The sequence below is a fragment of the Microplitis mediator genome, chromosome 8 (genome assembly GCF_029852145.1).
Source record: "Microplitis mediator isolate UGA2020A chromosome 8, iyMicMedi2.1, whole genome shotgun sequence".
NCBI lineage: Eukaryota > Metazoa > Arthropoda > Insecta > Hymenoptera > Braconidae > Microplitis > Microplitis mediator.
The window spans coordinates 15,698,312-15,720,898 of record NC_079976.1 but is presented as its reverse complement, the minus strand read 5'-3'; the positions used below and the strand labels follow the sequence as shown (position 1 = coordinate 15,720,898).

The 22,587-nt window shown below is 31.7% G+C and overlaps 1 protein-coding gene across 2 annotated transcripts in view; it reads left to right on the top strand.

Moving 5' to 3' along the window:
• The window catches only part of LOC130673548 (neither inactivation nor afterpotential protein C-like), a 1,009,353-nt gene that overhangs the window by 46,673 nt on the left and 940,093 nt on the right, over positions 1-22,587 (top strand). For both annotated transcript variants that reach the window (XM_057478586.1, XM_057478585.1), the window contains exon 2: positions 18,627-18,722. In XM_057478586.1, coding sequence (XP_057334569.1) covers positions 18,627-18,722 — 96 coding nt within the window. The remainder of the gene's footprint in view (positions 1-18,626; positions 18,723-22,587) is intronic.

Below are 22,587 nucleotides of genomic sequence, written 5' to 3'. Positions count from 1 at the left end.
AGAAAATTTAAAGCTCACAAACCAATAAACGGATGTGTATGCAAGATTATTATGGTTGTAGGAAATTAAACGCTATACAAAAAAAAGTCTCTTATTATTTTTTGATAAATCCAACTGCTTGAAAGTTGTTTGAGCTTAAAGTCAAGTTTATAGTGAATTTTGAGATCTTTTCATTTTTCCGGCGAAACTGTCAGTCTTATCACAAAATGTCATAAAATTTTTTTGAAGGTAATTTTATTCCTTCCAAATTATTACGAATAGAGTTTTTCGAAATCCTGCGTTGTTTTCTAGTTATTTTCATTTCAATGTCGAGCTCTTGAAAGCATTCAGAAAACTATTTTTTTTAGTTTTTAGTTTTTAGTTTTTCTTTCTTTTAAGTTTCATACATTTGAATTTGCCGGGCTATTTTGAGACAGCTGAAACCTGAAACACGCTCCCTCGTGTGAGTAGCTGAAACTTGCTCCCTCGCCAGATAATCAGCCATTAGATTTTCTGCGCAGTGTCTCCTGTTTATTTTATAAGCGTTACATTATTGAATAATTATCCTTGTGGATTTAAATGATAAATCAATTGATTTCAAATAATTGAAACATGAAAATTTATGTTATGTGATTTTTTACATTTTTTGCGTGAGAATACGCTCAACAAGTGTTTATAATAATCATTTTAATTTTTGTTTATGACATGCTGAGTTTATTGGTTAAGTTTAGCGTTGTTGTAATACGTTAGGAAAAATAATTTATTCGATTTATTACGTGCTATTTACAAGAATTATTTTATTCTTAACTTAAATTTAAATTTTTCTAATAAATTAATTTATTCTAAACTTAATAGCCAGATTTATAGCAAATTTCTAAATTTTTTTACTTTTCCGGTAAAACTATCAGGCTTATCATAAAATGTTAGAGTGTCTTTTTTGTACACAATTTTATTTTTTACAAATTACCTCCAATAAAGTGTCTCAAAACTTCGCATTGTTTACTAGTTATTTCCGTTTTCATGTCAAGCTCTTGAAATCGATCAGAACACTAATTTTTTTAAGAGCTTGACATTAAAATGGAAATAGCTAGAAAAAAAATACGGGATTTTAAAAAACATTATCGGAGATAATTTTTAATGAATAGGATTCTCAACAAAAAAGATTCTATGACGTTTCGTGATAAGTCTGATAGTTTCACCGAAAAAGAAGAAAGATCTCGAAGCTTCCTATAAATTGGGCTTCAAGCTCCAATAGCTTTTAAACAGATGAATTTCGCAAAATTTACGGTACAATTACTGTTCCTGTGAGCATATCTAATTTTACGGTATTTTTCGATATCACTACCGTAGTTTACGGTAATGCCACCCTAATCAAGTACGGTAATTCTACGGTAAGTTCCGGTAAACTAGGTAGATTCCGCGGAAATGAAGGAAAATTCCGCGGAATCTACCGTAGTTTACCGGAACTTACCGTAGAATTACCGTACTTAATTACGGTGGCATTACCGTAAACTACGGTAGTGATACCGAAAAATACCGTCAAATCAGATCCACCAGGGATGATTATATATAATCATATATGAAGTTATATATAATCATGCATGATTATATATGGAATCATATATAATTATATATGACCCCATACATAATTAGATCTGATCATACCTGGCTGTTATAAGTTGTTACGAAGTTGCCTAGTGCGCCTCCGACATCATGTGACCTCAGGTAATGTCACGTGAGACAGTGCGTCGGCACGACTATATAAGGGAGCGCGGTCAATCAAATACGAGCTTTTAAGGTTTGGACACCTAGACTCCTTGTAATAGTCTAACGGGTTCTAATCAGTCAATCCAGTAGTACTGCATTACATTTAGTTAATCAGTAATAAAGTTAACATTTAGTTTAACTTTATCTCAGGTTGATCCAATTCACACTTAGTTGAATTGCGTAAGCTTCCCGTTATTAATTTCGGTCAATAATTAATTACTGATAAGTGTGTGTGAAGTGGCGTTAATTAAGCTTTTCCCTTAATAAAATCTTAATTAACAATTGATACCAGTGTTTGAGTGAATTCACCTGCTATCCTGCCCACCTTTAGTGTTAAGGTGTTATAATCACATATTCATCAGCGATCCAGCCAGTCCAAGGTCATCAGGGACATCACCATCTCACCGAACACGGATCTAGGCTAAGTACTAGTGTTAGTTTAGATTTGTAAGGCCAGTTCGGGTATATTCCTAAAAAGAATATAAAATAAGAGTCTCATGGGTCTGAGTTAACTAGGGTAACCCACGAAAAGGCTGTTCCACCATCTCGTACAGTTTTGAACGGCAACCCACCGTTTCAAAGTCCATATATAAGTCTATATATGATCAGATCTATTTATATATAAGTCTATAGATAGTTAGATCTGATCATACCTGGCTGTTATGACCCCATAGATAATCATATACAAGTCTATATATGATCAGATCTGATTATATATAAGTCTATATATAATTAGATATGATCATACCTGGCTGTTTTAACTTCATATATAATCATATATAAGTTTATATATGATTGGATCTGATCAGACATGACTGATATAAACTTATATGTAGTTATATATGTCTATGTATGATTAAATCTCATCAGACTTTATTGATATAAAACCTATAAATATTCAATTATGTATACAGTTCCAATATATATATATATATATATATATATATATATATATATATATATAGATAGATATATATATATATATATATATATATATATATATATATATATATATATATATATATATATATATATATATATATATATATATTAGACCGGTTCAAAAAAATCGACTATTTTTTTTTTTTCAAAACTCGCAGTGAAATATCTTCCTAGTCATGATAGAAGGAGCCTGTAGAAACGGGAGCTCTCAATATCAATTTCGAAAGGTCGCTCATCGTAAATTTCTATTTTACGTTTAAATAATATGGGGAAAAAAATTTTTTATTCTTTTATTTTTCTAGCTCGACATTCGCACGTCATATAAATGAGTCCATAGCATATTCTTGTAGAGAATTTAACGCTCTACAAAAAAGGTTTCTTATCATTTTTTGATAAATCCATCCATTCGAAAGTTATCGGAGCTGGAAGTCAAATCTATAATAAATTTCCAGATCTTTTTACTTTTCCAGCAAAACTATCAGACTAATAAAAAAATGTTATAGAATCTTTTTTATAGACAATTTCATTTCTTACAAATTATTTCCAACGGAGTTCTTTGAAATACCGCATTGTTTTCTAGTTATTTCCATTTTAATGCCAAGCTCGTAAAAATAATAGTCTTCTACTTTATTCTGAGAACTTAAGATTAAAACGAAAATAACTAGAGAACAATGCGGAATTTAAATGAACTTCATTAAAAATAATTTGCAGGGAATAAAATTGTCTATAAAAAAGATTCTACAACATTTTTTGAATAGTCTGATAGTTTTGCTGGAAAAGTAAAAAGATCTGGAAATTTATTATAGATTTGACTTCCAGCTCTAATAACTTTCGAATGGATGGATTTATCAAAAAATGATAAGAGACCTTTTTTGTAGAGCGTTAAATTCTATACAAGAATATGCTATGGACTCATTTATATGACGTGCAAATGCCGAGCTAGAAAAATAAAAAAATAAAAAATTTTTTTTCCCATGTTATTTAAACGTACAATATAAATTTACGATAAGCGACCTTTCAAAATCGATATTAAGAGCTTCCGTTTCCACAGGCTCCTTCTTTCATGACTAGGAAGATATTTCACTGCGTGTTTTGAAAAAAAAAAAAATAGTCGATTTTTTTGAACCGGTCTAATATATATATATATATATATATTAAATAATATGACAATTTTTTAATATCAAAGTTATTAAATTTTTATTCTATCAACTATCAATCAAACTTAAATCCCCATTACTTAAAAAATGTTCAAAGGTTTCGGCAGCAATTTAAAAGTATAAAGTATCAATTTGATTATTTGAGTTAAGTAATGCCATAAACTTTTCTTGATTATAAGTGTATAACAGACTAGAGGATCAGACTACAATCCATCGATAACCAAAGTTAAGCAGCATCGGCATGGGACATTAATTGGACGGGTGACCTTGTAGCAAAATAGTAGTCAACGGGTAATAATTTTTTTTTTTATTACTTAATTTTAACCGACATTTATATTGATAAAGACAATAAATACTAGTTAAATTACTTAATTAATAATTCACAGATATTCTAAATGAGATTCTAAAAATAACTATATTCGTTCATGCATGTTTATATATAATCATATCTGTTCATATATAAACAGATCAAGTTATGTATGATCAGACATGGCCAATTTTTGGATCTGATCATAAATAGACAATTATGCATGATCATATATGATTAGACAAAATCTTTTTTCATCGGGAAGGACCTTATTAAAGACTCCGCGACATAATAATAAAATTATATTGGTTCCGGTACGTTTATACATTACGGTTTAGAATTAGCGTTAATTGATATTTTCAATAACATTGATACCACGAAGTTACCAACAAATTTGTATTTGTTAATAAATACTGATGGTCTACCAAATTCAAAAAGCTCTAAGAGCGGAATATGGCCAATCCTAGGTCAATTATGTAGTGATCATAATGATTTTGAGCCTTTCGTAATTTCTGGATTTAATGGTCCAGGAAAACCATCACCGGTGGCGGAGTTTCTAAATCCTTTTTTGAAAGAATATAAAAAATTAAATACTGAAAGATTTAATTCCCATGGTCGAACATTTAAAATTTTTATTAAAGCAATCCTAGCAGACACACCGGCTAGAAATTTTGTTCGTTGCTTTCCAGCGCACAATAGTCGATGCGGCGAGTGTTTAGATCGTGGTGTAACTAAAAATTATCGAAGGCTGTTTCTTAATTCTAATATAGCATTACGAGATGACAATACTTTTCGCTTAAATTTAGAACATCCTTACTCCATTGCAAGTTTACCGTTCCAAACTGCAGGAAGAAGTATGACTAGCCTGTTCTTTTCGGACTAGATGCATTTAATTTGTTTAGGTGTTATAAAAAAACTTTTGACTGTATGGGTTAATGAATATAACTGTACAATAACATTACGAAAATCGTTCGCGATTATCGATGCTGTATTTTGTGATTTTTCAAAGTTCGTTCCGTCAGATTTCGTACGCAAGCCTCGAACTTTAACCGAAGTTAATCGGTAGAAAGCTACGGAATTCCGATTATTTTTATTATATTTAGGTCCAGTTATCTTACGTCCAATGATCAATCCTGATAGACTTCGTCAATTTAATTTGTTAAATTGTGCTTGTAGGATGCTATGCGATCCTGAAAAATTTTTGAGAGAGAACGAGTACGCGAATAAATTGATGGTAGAGTTTGTAGAGTTGGCGAAACTACTATATGGTGAGAATTATATTATTTACGACGTACATAATCTTGTTTATATTGCGCGTTATTGCTTAATTTATGGACCGTTAGATTCTTTCAGTTGTTTTCCATTTGAAAATTTTTTATATATTATGAAATGTTATGTCCAAAATGGTAGCTTGTACCGTAATATTTTGGACAAATTATTATTATTATTATTATTATTTTCGGCCCTAGTCTTTCGACCAATAGACCGGGATCACACTGAGTGTAATTATCTGGGAGGTGTGTTCAAAATAAAAGATGTTTGATGTACAAATTAAATTACTATATATTCTAAAAATATTTCAACAATATGAATACAATATTCGAGATTAAAATTATAATTATGTGGCTAACCAGCCGACACTAATTGTATAAACAGAAAAAATGATTAATAATTCGGAATTATAGCGAGGACATAAGGTGGCGAGCCACCTACACTTACTCGCATAATTTGAATTTTACAATGAAATATTACTATTGGGATTTTATTTTATAATCGATGAGAACCAGTAATTTTAAACGTGAAAATTATCTCTTTTGTTTGTGTCACGAGTTATCAGTGAATTGGAAATTCAATTGTCTTATATTATAATTTAAATTTACGGTACCTGTAGTCGCAGCAACTGGATGTTTGTCTGATCGTAGTTTTCACTGACTCTAGGTATTACTTTCGCTAACAATTTATTTTAACAGTTAAATTTAAACTTATTAAAACCACTAATTTTAATAACTCTTAATAATGTAAGTGTGCGGACACTTGTATATTATAACTCGTACGGAACTAGTGTGAAAACGTGAGAACGCTGAATAAAACTGAACTAGTACGGAACTAGCGTAAGATAAATCTAAGTGTGAGAACACTTGTATAAAGCTGAACTAGTACGGAACTAGTGTAACTTAAATTTTGTGAAGACACTGTGACTTGAACTTCACTGCCTCAATGGACCTCTTGTCCGGGACTAACTATTTTAGTGTTTAACGACCCTTTTTATGTTTTCTTATCGGATCCTATTTCGTCTATTGTTTGGGGGAAAACTGTGTCCAATCGGAACACAGTTCCTATGGGTCATTTCCCTTTCTCTAATATTTTCACCTTAGGAAAGCGGTAAGGGCACATCCCTATGTGGGCCTATTTGCGTGCGCACCCACACATACATCCACATGTACAATATTTTACTTATAACAATATTTCAAATTTGAACGTTTAAATTTATTTATTATTCTTTGTAATATTATGATTTGTTAACTTAAAATATTAATTTTAATTAACATTATATTTTTTTGATTGACGTTGAGCCTATATTATTTATTTGTTGTTTAAATTTGTTTATATTTTTTTTTTGATTGGCGTTGAGCCTATATTATTTATTTATTGTTATAAGTTTTCTACTATTTTTGTTAGTCAATTGAATCCTAATTTGAATTTAAAATAGGTGGCCAGCAGCCGACTCTATTTGTAATATTAAAAAGTAAAAATTATTAAGATTATAATAAAAAGAAAAATATTATTAGGTGGCTAGTCAGCCGACTCTAATTTACAATATTCAAAAATTATATTTACTATCTTAAATTTTACATTACTCATAATTTTTGGTAAGAATTATTTATTAAATTTTTAATTATTCTTGTAGTTAAAGTTGATGAATTATTTATTTGGTTATTAATTATTCTTTGAGAATTCGATTATTTGAATATTACGTTTTAAAAATTATTTATTGGATTGTTATTTATTCTTTTAAATTGCTTATTTGAATATTTTTTATTTGTTTTAAATTATTGAATTTTATTTAATGACTATTTCGTCATTAAAATTTAATGTTTCTATTTGTTTTGTGATGCCAAGATGTCTCAACAAAAGAGCACTCAAAGAGAAAGTGAGGGATTAAGATTATATTTATTTGTAACTAAAAATATATTCCACGTACACTTTCGTTGATAAATATTTTTGGTTTTCTACGAAAAGTGTTTCCAGCTGGCCTTTGGGCCTTTACAATTGCCCGAGGGGTCATTAAGATTACATTTGGGTGTTTGCTCTAGTATTTCAAAAAAAATGTCAAAGCAAACAAGTCTAAATTCCTTAAAAGCATTTTACAACTACGTCATGTCTTATCACTAAATGTTATCGAGAAATAAAAGTGATAATAAAAAAAAAATAAAATCTGGTCGTCGGCTCAATTTTAATTAATAAAACAGAAATTAGCAATAAATTACAACGTTCAGCATTTTAGCTGGACGTAACAGAAAAATACACTAAAAAGTGGTTATTTACCGTTATCGGAAATTATGAACCGTATGAGTGAACGATCGAAACAAGCTAGAGTTACGTTAAAAAATTCTTCTTCAGGATTTAATCCTTGGGGATTTGAAAAAAATAAAATGTAGTCAACTACCCTTTGGTTTCGAAAATACATTCAAAGTAATACAGTTCGGTACGTTCAAAATAACAAATAAATCTCCAGATAATTGCTGCTATATAAAAAACAATAGAGTAGTGTTCGTCGAATTTATTTGTTACCATAACAATAATCCTGTTATTTTAGGTCGTAAGATTGTAAATCCAGATGAAATTGAGGATTATCCTTACGACTCACGGCGTTTCGGAATTCTAAAAGCATCAGAATGTTCAGAATTGCAATTTTGGCCAGTATCTGAAATTACAAGAAAGGGTTTCTCAATTCCATACTCCGATAATCACTGTTATATTTTTCCGATTTCACATTCCGAACGATAAAAAAATTTATCTCTATTGTACTTAATATCATTCTTTACATACAAATTTTTAAGCATCTATACCCACTTGAAAGAAGTAAACTCTAATCAATTAACGATTAACCCACATAAAAATGGTCCACTCCTAAAAGACAAACAAGAACTCGCCTTTGGCTCGGGCACCAATCTTCACACTCGCGTCTTAAACACGATCGCACTCGATAGATAAACTACTATTCTGCTACATTTGCTATTATTGACTCAACTTTATTCGAATCTGAATAATATTTGTGCTCATTAAACAACTTAGAATAATAATGATATTTTAACCAAGAAATTTGACTATCATTTAATTAGGACTTGTACGCGTTTTAAACATCATTTCGACTGCCTCTAGCATTTTGGAACTAAAACATTTAATGCATTTAATTATAAAAAGTACAGTATGTACCATGAATGAAATATTATTTTAGACTTTATGTGTTACCGACCATTACAACCAGTTAGAGAGGTATCACGTCTTCATCTGAAATAAACTTTCTTCATTCCTTTCATTTAATTGACTGCAACGTAGTAAAAATCAAATATTTTTGATAAATATATCCTCAACTAAGCTAATACTGAAGGCACTCAGCTCAAGTTTATTTTAAAATTAATTAGGTTTTAATTGTTCAATTTAACATGTTTGCAGTGTTAACTCATATTTTCTTACTAATATTTTACTCAATTTTATGTGATATTCACTATGTGAAGGCTAGTAATAAACATTCAACGGGAAAAAAAGTAGTTCACCAGGATTTCAAAATTTTTTAATAAATCCTTTGGAACGAGTAAGGACTCAATTGGTGATCAATGTTTAATTTTCTAATATTTTGCACGATAGAATCCCCATGACTTCTTTAAAATTAATTAAACTTTCAATATTTTTTTATTTAGTCTTTATTCTTTCTAGGTTTTTTATAAAAAATACTAAAGTCTGCCTTTTATATAATTGTTGTATATTTACGTTAATAACTATATAAGTATCAACTATATAAAGTATTACTAGGAATTATTTGATACAATGGTACGTAACAGGTCTAGTAAAGTATTGAAATATCTGGAATTTTGACTTGTATAATTAATTTAAGTATCATGGATGTTTCGTTGTTTTACTATTTAATGATTAAAGTTTAATACTTAACAATATTCTTATAGAAATTTTTAAACCAAGTTTAATTTACTAGATGCACTCGCTTAATCAACACTCCTGTCGAGTGTAGATATATAAATATAACTACAGGACCGATGATTCCTTTTGTTTAAATATCTGACTTGAAACTAATATGAATTTTCCTACAGGTTCCACTAAAACATCTAAAAAAATATCGCCTACTGAAAAATTAAATTAAATTTAAGAGAAAAGACACTGTTAAGTAAAAAAGAAAGGATAAATAATAATCTATGTGTAGTAACGGATCCTGAAATTGTACAAACGGAAAATGGTGAAAAATTTATCATAATTAACACACCATCGGGTAAAAGGCAGCTTCTTCCAGTTGTAGATAATTTATTGGATAATCATGGCCGATTAAAAGTGAACGATATCGGTACATCAGGTAAAAAAATTCGATAACTGTATATATACTCTCGATTTTTTACAGTGTATTATCCACTGTATGCATACATAATCATTTTCAAATTATAATTGTTTTGATGATGAATCTCACCAGTCAGCCGATAGTTCTGGTGATGAGATATCTGTACAAGATGAAGAAACCCTAGTGCAGGAAACCAATATTTATCGTGTTGAAATTAATCATACTGAAGACCCGATTGAAGTCAATAATGACTTTCCTGACGATGCGAGTAACGCAGGATCTTCAGATTTTTCTTCTGGTAATATATATTGTTACGATGTTGGCATCGTACGCCTCCGTTTGTCATCGGGACAGAACTGTCACATGACTAGTGCAGCAGTTCTGTCTATAAAAGAGCGCGTCAACGTGCTACCGGCGCTTTTTGTGTCTAGCTTTGCTCATAGCAATCGGTCTTTTGAGTTTAGCTTCTACACGATAGTAATCGACCTGTTCGCCGATTGTCGTTACTATTTATCAATTTTATTCTTAACTCATATTTGTTGGTAATTCGTCAAGTGTCCGCGATAATTAGTTCAATAAATTATCCTGTAGTTATTACATCATATTTGTTTGTAATAATTAATAGCTCAGATTTGTTGCTATACCGAAAGCAATTATTTGAATAAATTGGTAGAAAGCCCTGTACGTGTTAAGTACAGTAATTGTATTGGTAACCAGTGTGTGTGTGTGCGACGTGGCAATTAGTTTATTATTAGTTCAATAAATAATTAAACTAATACCTGAAACCAGTGTTGAGTGAATTCACCTGTGCTTTCCCTAAGTCCACATTAGACAATTAAGGGTCTTCTTAGCCCATACATTGGGAATCGGTACCAAGGTCCAAGGAGAAGATTTCCGAGGGTCAACCAACGCCAGTCCAAGGACATCAAGGACATATTCCATCTCCGAACACAATCTTAGGCTAAGTAATAGTATTAGTTTAGAATTGTAAGGCTAGTTCGGGTAAGTTAATTAAGAACTAACTTAAATATCAACAGTCAGAGTTTCATAAAGAGCTAGCGGGGCAAACTTTGACCCACGAACTGCACCCTTCCACCAGTAAGTGCAGGATAACGTACCCCAGCGTTACAATATACTAATTATGTCAGTCAAATAAGTAAGAAATTTTTATCATTTTAAGTCTACTCTGAATATATGTTATTATAATTACATTGCACAGATAATTTGAATATTGTTTTAATTATTTTTTCAATTGTTTCCTTACAAATTTTACGAAACCGTTCTGACATGATGTTGACAATGATGAACGAAATATTAAATATTTTGAAGTAAAAACCCAATGCTGACAATGATAATGAGTTAAACTTCAATCCTTGTCGGACTCTGAAAGAATTGTTGGACTTAGATAAAAAAATAAAAACAGATGAACGGTTTCGTCTTTTCTTCGTAAGTATCCCTGTATGATATTTTTGATTTTGTAAAATCTAGCAACGCCGAGTGACAGAGTGATTCCAAGTTTGAGATTAATCTTGAAAGAACTCTTAATTTCCATTGTCGTTATTAATAAATTTTTTTTTCGTTATATTTTTAATTTCAGAAAAAAAAATCTCTATGATAGGTGAAAACTCTGTACAGAAAGCTGCTTACGAAATCATGAAAATCATGATGACCGACAGTTTGGCAAAAAGCTGTACATGGAAGAGAATAACTCCTGGCACGCTAAAAGTATCAATTTGCTTATTTGCTAAAATTGCTAAAGGTATAAAATTAATGAAAAATGAGTCTACTTAATAAATTTACGACTTTATTTACACTAGAGTTTATGTATGCCACTTATTTATCTTTCATTTCACAGTTCTTTTGGTCAAATCATTCCAATGCACTGATAATGTTGTCAGTGGTCACTTGGCCAATTAGTAAAGGCGTGCGGATGACAGACTTAAAAATATAGAAAAAAATAAAATAAAAGATGCTGTAAGAGCAGCAGCAGTAGAAGCCGAAATACAACGAGAAAGAGAGGAGTTAGATTTAGAAAATTGAAGAAAAAAAATATCACTCATTTTTTACTACCTTTTGAATATTTATTTTCTTTATGTATTAATTGAAATCAATAACTAATGAAACGGTGGGTTGCCGTTCAAAACTGTACGAGATGTTTTAACAGCCTTTTCGTGGGTTACCCTAGCTACTCAGACCCAATGAGACTCTTATTTTATATATTCTTATAATTTATACCCGAACTGGCCTTACAAATCTAAACTAACACTAGTACTTAGCCTAGAGACCTAGTCCCTGGTGACCTTGGACTGGCTAAACCTGATGAGTCTGCGATTATAACGCCTTAACGATAAAGGTGGGCAGGATAGCAGGTGAATTCACTCAAACACTGGTATCAAATATTAATTAAGATTTTATTAAGAGAGAATGCTTAATTAATGCCACTTCACACACACTGATCGGTATTATTAATTGATAACCGTAATTAATAACGGGAGCTTTCGCAATTTAACTAAATGTAAATTGGATCAACCTGAGATAAAGTTAAACTAAATGTTAACTTTATTGCTGATTAACTAAATGTAATACAGCACTGCTGGATTGACTGATAAGAACTCGCTAGAATATTACAAGGATTCTAGGTGGTTATACCGTTAAAGCTGATTTTGATTGATTGCGCTCCGTTATATAGACGTGCCGACGCACTGTCCCACGTGATATTACCTGAGGTCACATGATGGCGGAGGCGCACAAGGCAACTTCGTAACACTAATTAGTTTAGTATATCTATTTATTGTTAATTAAATGCACCTACATTAATTAAAAATATCTATCGTTTTTTATCTAAACTAATAAATTTACCTAAATTTTAAAAAAATTTATGGTAATGTTTTATTTTATTTTAATTTTTTGTTTTTCCAATCAGCCTTTAAATGCCCCCGCAAAAAGCGAATGTTAAAAGTGACGCAAATATCTAACGTTTTATTTATTATTTATCAAGTTGTTTTCAAGTTGACTTTTATTGATATTCCTTAATTTATAAATCTTAAGTATTTGAAAAATAAGTCTTTAAAACAACTCATGTGTTGTATTTATTGAGTAAAAAAAGACGTCTTATTGTATGGTTCAAATATTACCTCCATAGCCAGTTTGCATATAGTTGTCTTAGATAGTGTAATAATAAAAGTTGAATTAAATTACAACCATTTTGACAGCTTTTTTGCATAGCCTAAAAGATGACAAATGTTTCATGTCTCTGGAAGCAACATTTGCATGTCGTATTTATATCAAAAAAGGTGTCTTTGAGCTAAAAAACTTTTGTCTTGTCCTTTTTAAAGACGTGTTTAAGACATCTAAAAGCTGTCTGTGTGCTACTTGGGTTATTATCATTTATATTATTCAAATTAATGGATATATTATTTAAAACTATTCATATAACTCAGCCGTCAATCAAATAATTTATTTGTTATTATTTATAGTATTTGAATTAATTAATTTATGTTATTTACACTATTTTTAATATTATTGAGTTAATTGATTTAAATTATTCAAAATTATTTTATTTTCCCCAGTGGTCAATAATTAATTAATTTATTATTATTAATAATTATTAAACGAATAATTATCATTTAGAAAACAATTGATTTTATATTGTATTTAATCGAAAATTTATAATTTTGAAACTTGGGTTTGTGATTTAGAATTGAGTATGAATTCAGAGCGTTGTCGCCGTCTCTGTCTCTCTCTCTCTCTCTCTCTCTCTTATCATGCATACTTTGCCTGCTATTGTTACGTACATCACTGAGCTGTTCAACAAATCCATCAACAGTGGCATTTTCCCCGAGGCTTGGAAGCGAGCAATCATTGTGCCTATTAATAAAGTGCCTACACCAGCTAGTGCTTCGGACTATCGCCCAATAGCTCTGCTTCCGGTACTCGGAAAAGTTCTTGAAAGGATCGTCTTCGAGCAAATTAACAAATACATTTAAGATTATAACATCTTGGATCCATTCCAGTGTGGCTTCAGGACAGGTCATAGTACATAAACAGCACTGTTTAAGCTAATAAATGACGTCAGATTCAACTCTGATAAAATAATGGTCACGTTGCTCATGTTGTTTGACTTCTCGAAAGCGTTCGATACGGTGAATCACATAGTTTGCTAGTGCGAAAACTAGTCATAATAGGCTTCTCTGAACATGCTGCGCGTTGGATTGCGTCGTATTTAGTGGGCAGGTCGCAGGCGGTCAAGGATCCGGATGAAAACTTATCCGACTGGTGTCTTACTGAAAGTGGGGTGCCACAAGGTTCAATCTTGGGTCCACTCCTATTATCTCTGTTCATCAATGACATTGGAATCTGCATCAGGCAGTGTAAGCGTCTTCTTTATGCTGATGATCTCCAGATCTATGCAGGCTGCTATCCTCATGAACTGAAAGACCGTATTGAGCTTGTCAATCAGGATATAGCACGCATTAGTGTGTGGGCTGCAGCAAACTCACTAAAACTCAACATTAGTAAAACTAAAGTTATCATTCTTGGCTCAAAGTCTTTTGTTACCACGATTGACACGTCTCAGCTCAATCTTTGCTGTGATGGATTGGATATTCCTTTCGTAGACTCTGTACGCAACCTTGAGGTATTTATTGACTCAAAGCTAATTTTTAAGGAGCATGTAGACCACATTACTTCGAAAGTCAACTCATCCTTCTATCAGCTCTATAACTTAAAGGACTTTACCAATGTCAATATGAGAAAACCTCTCGTTAACCCTCTCATTTTACCGCATATCAACTCCTGCTCTGCAGCATTAAATGGCATTGATACAGTACTTGATACAGCTCTGCATCGGCTGGTAAACAAAGGCGTGCGCTATATCTTGAGGTTGCCTTGGGACTCACCAATTTCTCAAGCTAGAACTGAGCTAGGATGGCTAACTACTTCCAAAGCAAGAGCGCGTGTGCTGATTATGGTAGTTCGTAAGGCTCTCATTGAACGAACACCATCTTAATTAGCTGACCTTATTGCAGTTTACACGGTGGCCAGAAATCTGCGTAGCCTTAGCTCCTCTACTACACTGGTTATCCCACAACATCGTACCGAAGCTTATAAAGCTTCGTTTGCTGTGGCTGCTCCATACTCGTGGAATGATCTCCCAGAGAGCATCAGAAGTATTCGATGTACAACGACTTTCAAGCAAGAATTGCATAAGTGGCTACTTTACAACTGATACCTACTTTTTGTGCTGAACTGTTTGAGATGACTGTCTCATACTATTGTGATACTAACCTAATTAAATCTACTTACATTGTTACAATTACTATATATTTTTATTTAACTTTATACATACTTTATTCTGTATATTATATATGCAACTATGTTATATAACATTTGTTTGACTCTACGAACAATAAAATAATTTATCTAATCTAATCTAATCTATCTAACGTATAAAGAGATGACCCAGCGTTGAATTGTTGTTATTACTTTTTTATTTAAAATTAATTCCGATGACATTACTTCTTTATTTTGTTTGAATTAAAATTATTATTGTTTAATTATTTACTTAATTGTTTATGGAATTTCTGTATTATTTTATTTGGGAATTTATGTTTGTCAATTCCACCCCCAGGGGTTAAATTATTACTGTTTTGCATCGTCTGAGGCTGAATAGCCAGATATTAAAAATTGCTGTTTATATTAAAAATAATTATTGTGAGTTATTTGGGATTTTTACATAATTAAATTAGTGGAAGCCAACAGCTATCTGGAAAATTTGATATTGATTTCCCTGTATCTTTTCTACTGATTGAATTTTATTTTCTTATTCTTATTTATTATTTTTATGATCTACTGCTATCATATTTATTATTTATACTTTTATTTGATAGTTTTATCTGCCTTGTCATTTGGTTACTCGCTCGGATCTTTCCTTGCAAATTTTCCCCCTGTATAAAAATTTTTGTCCGTTTTGTAAAAACGGGCTGGCACCCTCTTGCACTAACTCAGCCTAAAGGGCTTGTTCAGGCACAACAAGTATTTATTTATAACTTATAATTATGGAACAGATTTGAAATATTATCCGGCAATAATTTAAATTAAACTGATTATTATTTTATTTTGTTGTGGAGTATTATTTAAATTTTATTATAACACGTGGGTGACCGCATACGGTTCGATGACTTGGTAGCAAAAAAAACTAACTCACAGATTCAACCAGCTGATGCGTCATATTTAGAATTGAGGCAATTCATTAATCAGCCTATAATACCACGAACTGATGATTCAATAAGATTTTGGTGTATGCTTAAATTCTCATTTCCATTGTAACCAAATATCGCCTTTGATTATCTAAGCGTAGTTGGAACTTCTGTTCCATCAGAAAGAGTATTCTCTTAAGCTGGGGTGATGAAAAATAAGCTCAGAAACAGATTGAACAGTGATCATTTAATCGAACTAACTTTCTTAAGTTCTTTAAGCCATAAAATGTGAGGAATATAGTGATTATCATTAAAACCACTTTATCCTCAACAATGAAATTTCGTAATTTTTATACTTCTATATGATTGTTAGAAAAGAAAATTTATATTTTTTACTTCCCGCTAAGAAAATTGTAAATTTTCAAAAATTCGGAAAGTTATTGGTTTCGGTCCGATTTACGAAAATCGAATTTTCATCAGATGTCAACGTTTTGAGGTCCTAGGAAGCTATTCTGACTAATTTCAAGTAATGTCCGAGTGTATGTATGTACGTACGTACGTACGTATGTAAATACCTATATCTTTTGAACGAATGAATTGATTTTGAACTGTAAGGTGTCATTCGACGTGGCTTGTCAATATCTTGATGCTGTGAGAAATTGAGCTTGATCGATAGGGCTCGTTCAGAGATATTCCAAATATAAAATTTTTGCAAAAATGTTTTTTTTTTTTTTGATAACTTTTAATGTGCTCAATGGATTGATTCCAAAATCTACTGGGCTCTAGAGCTCTATAAGCCGCGTCGAATGCCACCTCAACCATCAAAATCGGTTCATTCGTTCAAGAGAAACCGTTGTCGAAAGAATTAAAAAAAAAAATTTTTTTTTAGTTTTTTTGAAATATCTCAAAATCGATTCGATAAATCGAATTTAAAATTTGATCAGCTTTAGAACTTGATAAAACGCGTCGATTGCGACCTTAATCGTCTCAATCGGTTTATTCGTTTGAGAGATATCGTTGGAGAAAAAATGGTAAAAAACTATTGTTTCGAAAAGATAGGCATAAAAAAGTATTTTCGAGCTCGAGGAGCTCGTAAACGTATCCACGACAAAGTTTTCGAGCTCAAGGAGCTCGAAAACAGCGGGAAGTTTTAGGGCGGGCCCGCAGGGTCAATCGATAGACAGATTATTTATGTTGCTAAGAACATCGTTTCATTGTTAATTATTATGAAATCAAATAATTCATTTATGACTGATGAACGGTTTGAAATGAACAATAATTTTCATTAAATTGATTATTTTATCTGTTACTTTAAAAATAAAAAATAACAAATTTATGTACGTTAGACTGTAGACACCAAAAAAAGAAAAAAATTTGAGTTTTATTTAGCACAGGCACAATATAATGTATTTACATAATACATTATGACAATAAGTTGAAAGTTTGTGTGAAAATTACCTAAGATTATTGTGATTGTTCTAATGTTTTGTATTATTTATTTTTGTATTTATAATGGAATTTGCGGCAATTATGTTAACACAGGAACTGTCATGAGCTTTTACAACAGGAAGTGAAATTTTTTCATTATACCAGCATCGAAACTTGAAAATTTAGTGTCTCTACAGCCCGCCAAAAAAAACTAATTTCAAGCCGATGCTGCAGACAACTGCTAGCGAATTCATACTTTAAAAATACTTTCACACAGCGAGCAGGAACATGCGTGGTTCTACCCTGGGAAAAGCACACAATTGTTTCTGCCCGGTGTCAGTTATATTTAATGTTCATTTGCAGTTTTATTACTATCATTTGTTTACGTGTCACTTGAGTTTACTCATTTCATTTTTTAAAAAACAGTTTTAATTAACCAAATAAAATCACTAAAAAGTGAGTAAAAATAATATTTTTGTCTTATTTACTATTTACTAAGTGACTGTAAATCACATATTTCTCTACTACTAGTTCTCCGCATCATCGGCTCGAAATTAACTTGTTTTTTACTGGCTGCTGACACTGAATTTTGAAGTTCCGATGCATGTAATCATGAAAAGTATTGTGTGTGACTCAGGATAAAACACGATTTCAGACTACGGGTGATGTCAGCCCTCGCCTGCGGCCCGGGCAACCAAGCTCACCTTAGTTTGAAATCGTCTTGTTTCATCCCTTATACCAAATATACCATTTTTTCGATACCAAAGTATCGGGAGTATTAATATATTTGTTGAGTATCGATACTTTTCGATACCGCCCATCACTTTCCCCAACTCTCGGTTTAAACGAACTGAAACTATTCTTCTGACTCAAAGTTATTTGTCCATTCAGTTTCTAGTAATCAAACCTTTTTTCAAAACAAATTTTTTCACTCATCTGTTTAAATGAATAAATCAGGTTTATTTATTCTTTAATTAAAGAATTAGTCGTATGAAATGACGTCAAACAAAAATAATTCGCTCGTGCTCATTACATGATTCCAGAAAGCAACGAGTGTGTCCATTTAAAGGTTTCAGTACATTTAATAGTTATGACTTAGAACAAATATTATTGTTTAGTCAAGTATGACTAAAATTCCTGTTCTTGAAGTGTCACAGAATACATCATTATAAATTTCAGAAGCATGAGTTAAACTTAATATTCACCATTATTGTTAAAAAAAAAAGAATAAATGCAAGACACCATATAAATTTCATACTAACGTTACGAATTAATCTTTGCAGGTAATGCAAGACGTCAAGTCATTACTTACTAACGTGAGATCTGACATTCGAATGTCTCGACCAAGAGAGTGCATATTTTATGAGAACCGATTTAAAGTAAGTATATGCTTTGTGAAGACCATTCAAAATGACCTTGACCAATAAATACTGCCTGTTTCAATGTTATTGCTCGATTTTCTATCCTACTAAGAGACAACTTTTCAAATATTAATTTTTCCGTATTTTATACTTAGCGGCAGCTCTAATCGAATCAAAGCAAATTAAATTTTTTTAGTGTGTATAGATATAAGTGATCTTCTGGGAACTGTCCAGATTGAACTGCATCTAATGGAAACTGATTTTCCGATCACCTGTACATAATGCTAAGTATTTGCAGAGGAAGATCAAATTTAGCTATATCTTTTCTAAATGAACTGAATGAATTATTCGACTGAACTATTCCTTCTGCGAAATAGCGAATTCAACAACTTAGATCATGTAAATATGCGACACGTGGCCGATAGCGGTTGAGACAGCGTTAATTAATTTATAATTAATTACACGCGAGCAATAATTATTTATACACTCAATAATTAGTAGCATGTACCTGAAGTTCCGAACGTTCGTGGCCAACGAAAAAAATTTTTTTTTTAAATTAGCAGATGAGTAGTATGATCAACGCAAATATGTTTTAAGCAGTTCATTCAACTCGCATGAGCCTCCAAAAAATTGGGAGATCACCAAGACTGCCAGAACTACCCCAAAACCACCCTTAAATATATTAATTTTTTGTAAAATATTCTGTAACTATTTGATCAACGCAAATATTTTTTGTGGTTTTCTTAAAGATCTAAAGAAGTAAAAAAAAAAATCAAGAGATCACCACGACTGCCGGAACTACCCGAAAACTACCACTAAATATATATTAATTTTTCATTAAATATTCTCTAATTATTTGATCAACGCAAATTTTTTTGAGGTTTTTTTAAATGTCTAAAAAAGCTCAAAAAAATCAAGAGATCACCACGACTGCCAGAACTACCCCAAAACTACCCCTAAGTATATTAATTTTTCATTAAATATTATGTAACTTTTTCATCAACGCAAATACTTTTTTCGATCTTATATGAAGTCTTATCCGTCCCATAAGAATTCAAAGATTGCCAAGACTGCTGGAACTACTCGTAAGATTTTTACAATGTCATCGTCGACTTATCTATCCTCTGTGGAGTTTCGGGTATCAGAGCTCTAATTAGTCGCAACGAATTGTTCTATTTTTATTCAAATTCTTCTTTTGGCATTATTGAGTTTGCTTCTACAAGTTTTTTTTTGTAGCTGTAATAAAAGATCGAAACGTCAGGGATCGTTTAAACTGTATTTAAGATGTTTTTATATAGCCTTCGTGAGTCAAATGCCCCGCTAGCTCAATCATACGACTCGTCTGTTATGTTTTACCCGAACTAGCCTAACAAAACTAACCTAATACTAGTACTTAGCCTAATTTTGGAGTTCGGTAGTCGTTCTCGATGTCTTTGAACGTGGCTTGATCCTTCAGGATACCCCTCTTGGACCGGTTGTTGGATCAGGATGGAGCTTATAATACCCTTAACGATAATAGGTGGGCAGGATAACGCAGACGAATTCACTCAAGTACTGGTATTAGTTGATAAAATAAGAATTTAGTAACGGAAAAACTTATTTTATCGCCACTTCACTCACACACACTGTATCCGTTCGTATAATAGTTAAATAAGTGTAACTAATATACTATTGTACCGTAATTAACTAAGTGTAATTACAATACGGTTGTCGTAACTAAGTGTACGGGAGCTTTACGCAATCAACTAAGTGTGACTGGTTCAAAACCGAGATAACTCAGAGTAAAAGCTGAGTTATACTAGTACCTCCGAAATGAAAAAGCTGAAAATGATTGATTGCGCGCTCTTTTATAGACTTGCCGACGCATCTTCCCACGTGACAGTACCTCGGCCGAGTATGGACGGAGGCGCACGAACCAACTTCGTAACAAGATCTTAACCATGTTTATCGCGAGAAATTTTGCAGTCTTCAATTTCGCAATGATACTGTCGAGTGTCCTTATAGTTTCGCATCTGCGATTTACAGTTCTCTAATGTTCTGACTTTGTTTTAATTTATTTTTTGTTATTTTTTACGTAATAACTCGATCATTTGTTATTTTTCTGGCAATATTTGCCGCCATTAAAAGCTGATTTGCTGCTAATGGCGACTGAAATGATTTATCCAATCGCTGGTTACGTAAAATGATCATCATATTCTATCTTCTTTTCAGCTATCAATTGTTCTGCCGTTGCCCGTAACACGCCACGTGGAGGCTATCGTCTTCATAGCAATTAAGAAGTATAAAATCTTGCCATATTCTTTTATACTTCCTAATCATATGCTTTATAGTGTTTAACCCCCCCCCCCCTCCCGCTCGCCTTAATGTTTTTCATTACTATGTTAGCACTTACAATAATAAATATTAAATTCTATAATTTTCGTTCCTCGTTATAAGTCCGTTTCGTAAACAATTTCTGGTGTCTACAATCGCGAATCCCTGAAAAAGATTAAATTACATTACGTGTTTGTGTGTGTGTGTGTGTTTTTTTTTTTTTAATATAAATGTATATGATGTAGTTTCTTAAAATACTGGAAAAAAATTCAGAAAGACAATGTCCTGAACACTCTAAAGAATGGATTTTGTAGCTATAGATTTTGGAATGGTCTTGCAGTTTTCATTCCTTTTCGAATTTTAGCTTGAGAACCGATTGACGTATGTTTTGTTACGTTTATCGAACATTACCTGACTTAAATCAGAACATAGTCATTTGTCGATTATTGGTTGGGCGAATAATTTTTTTCAATACTCGGATTCTTGCATGAGCATATCCTTCTGAGTTGTTCGATGTAATTTTTTATTCGCTGTTGAATGTTATCTGACAATTTCTTCTTTATGTAGCAATAGTTTATTTTACAAAGATTCATGTTATATTAGTTTCGTGTCATTTAACGTAATTGTTACCCTCTTCTTCAATTTATTTTAAAATATTTCAAATTTTATTTGAGCTACTTCATTCATGCCTTTTTTTTTTAAGTGCGTCTGATGAGGACAGTATTTGTGTGATTTACAACACTTGCTCATTTATTAATTTTTTTTTTTGTATCAGCAAATTTTTTTCGACAATTATGTGCATTTTTGCTAAACTTGTACCTTCGACGTTGTAATGGGTCGACTGATTTTATTAATTTAATTGTGGTCTTGATAAAACAAGGGCCCACACATATGTAAAACTTAAAGGTGTTTTACGTACCAGTCTAGCTATGCTCAGTGAATCTTAGGACGAGGATAACCCCGTACTGGATCAAAAAGTATTAAAATTAAAAGAGAGACCTTATACTTAGCATATCAGGAAGGTTGACATGGTTATATAATTGCACAACTTATGATGCAAAGCATCAGAGTGTGCTTTACGATCGAAAAATTTTTTTCACCTCGTTTCAGCAACTATTTCAATTATTGTACCCTTGTTAGTTCACGGAATTGAGATATTTTGCATACTATTTTAAAGATAATTTAATAGAGATTAGTTCTATTTTTTTTCAAAAATTTGTTTAGTTCAAGAAAAACGAAAAAAACATAACAGTAGTTTAAAAAAATTTCCTGTCCGTCAAGTATGGAACCCCTGTACATGATAACTTGCGAAAAAATCCAGTAATTGAATCAATTTTTTTTTTTTTTTGAATTCTTTCAAAGAATTGTAAGTTCCCTATTGCAAATGGCTAGATAACTCAGTGTCGTTTAGTTACAATTAATAAAAGAATAAGAAAGACTGTATAACTATATCTATATATATCTATGTAAAATTAACATGAAAAGATGATATATCTATACATTATACGTACATTTATTCCACCAAGGGGGGTTGCGCATTACCGTACTAGTACAGCTGTTTTTTTTGCTA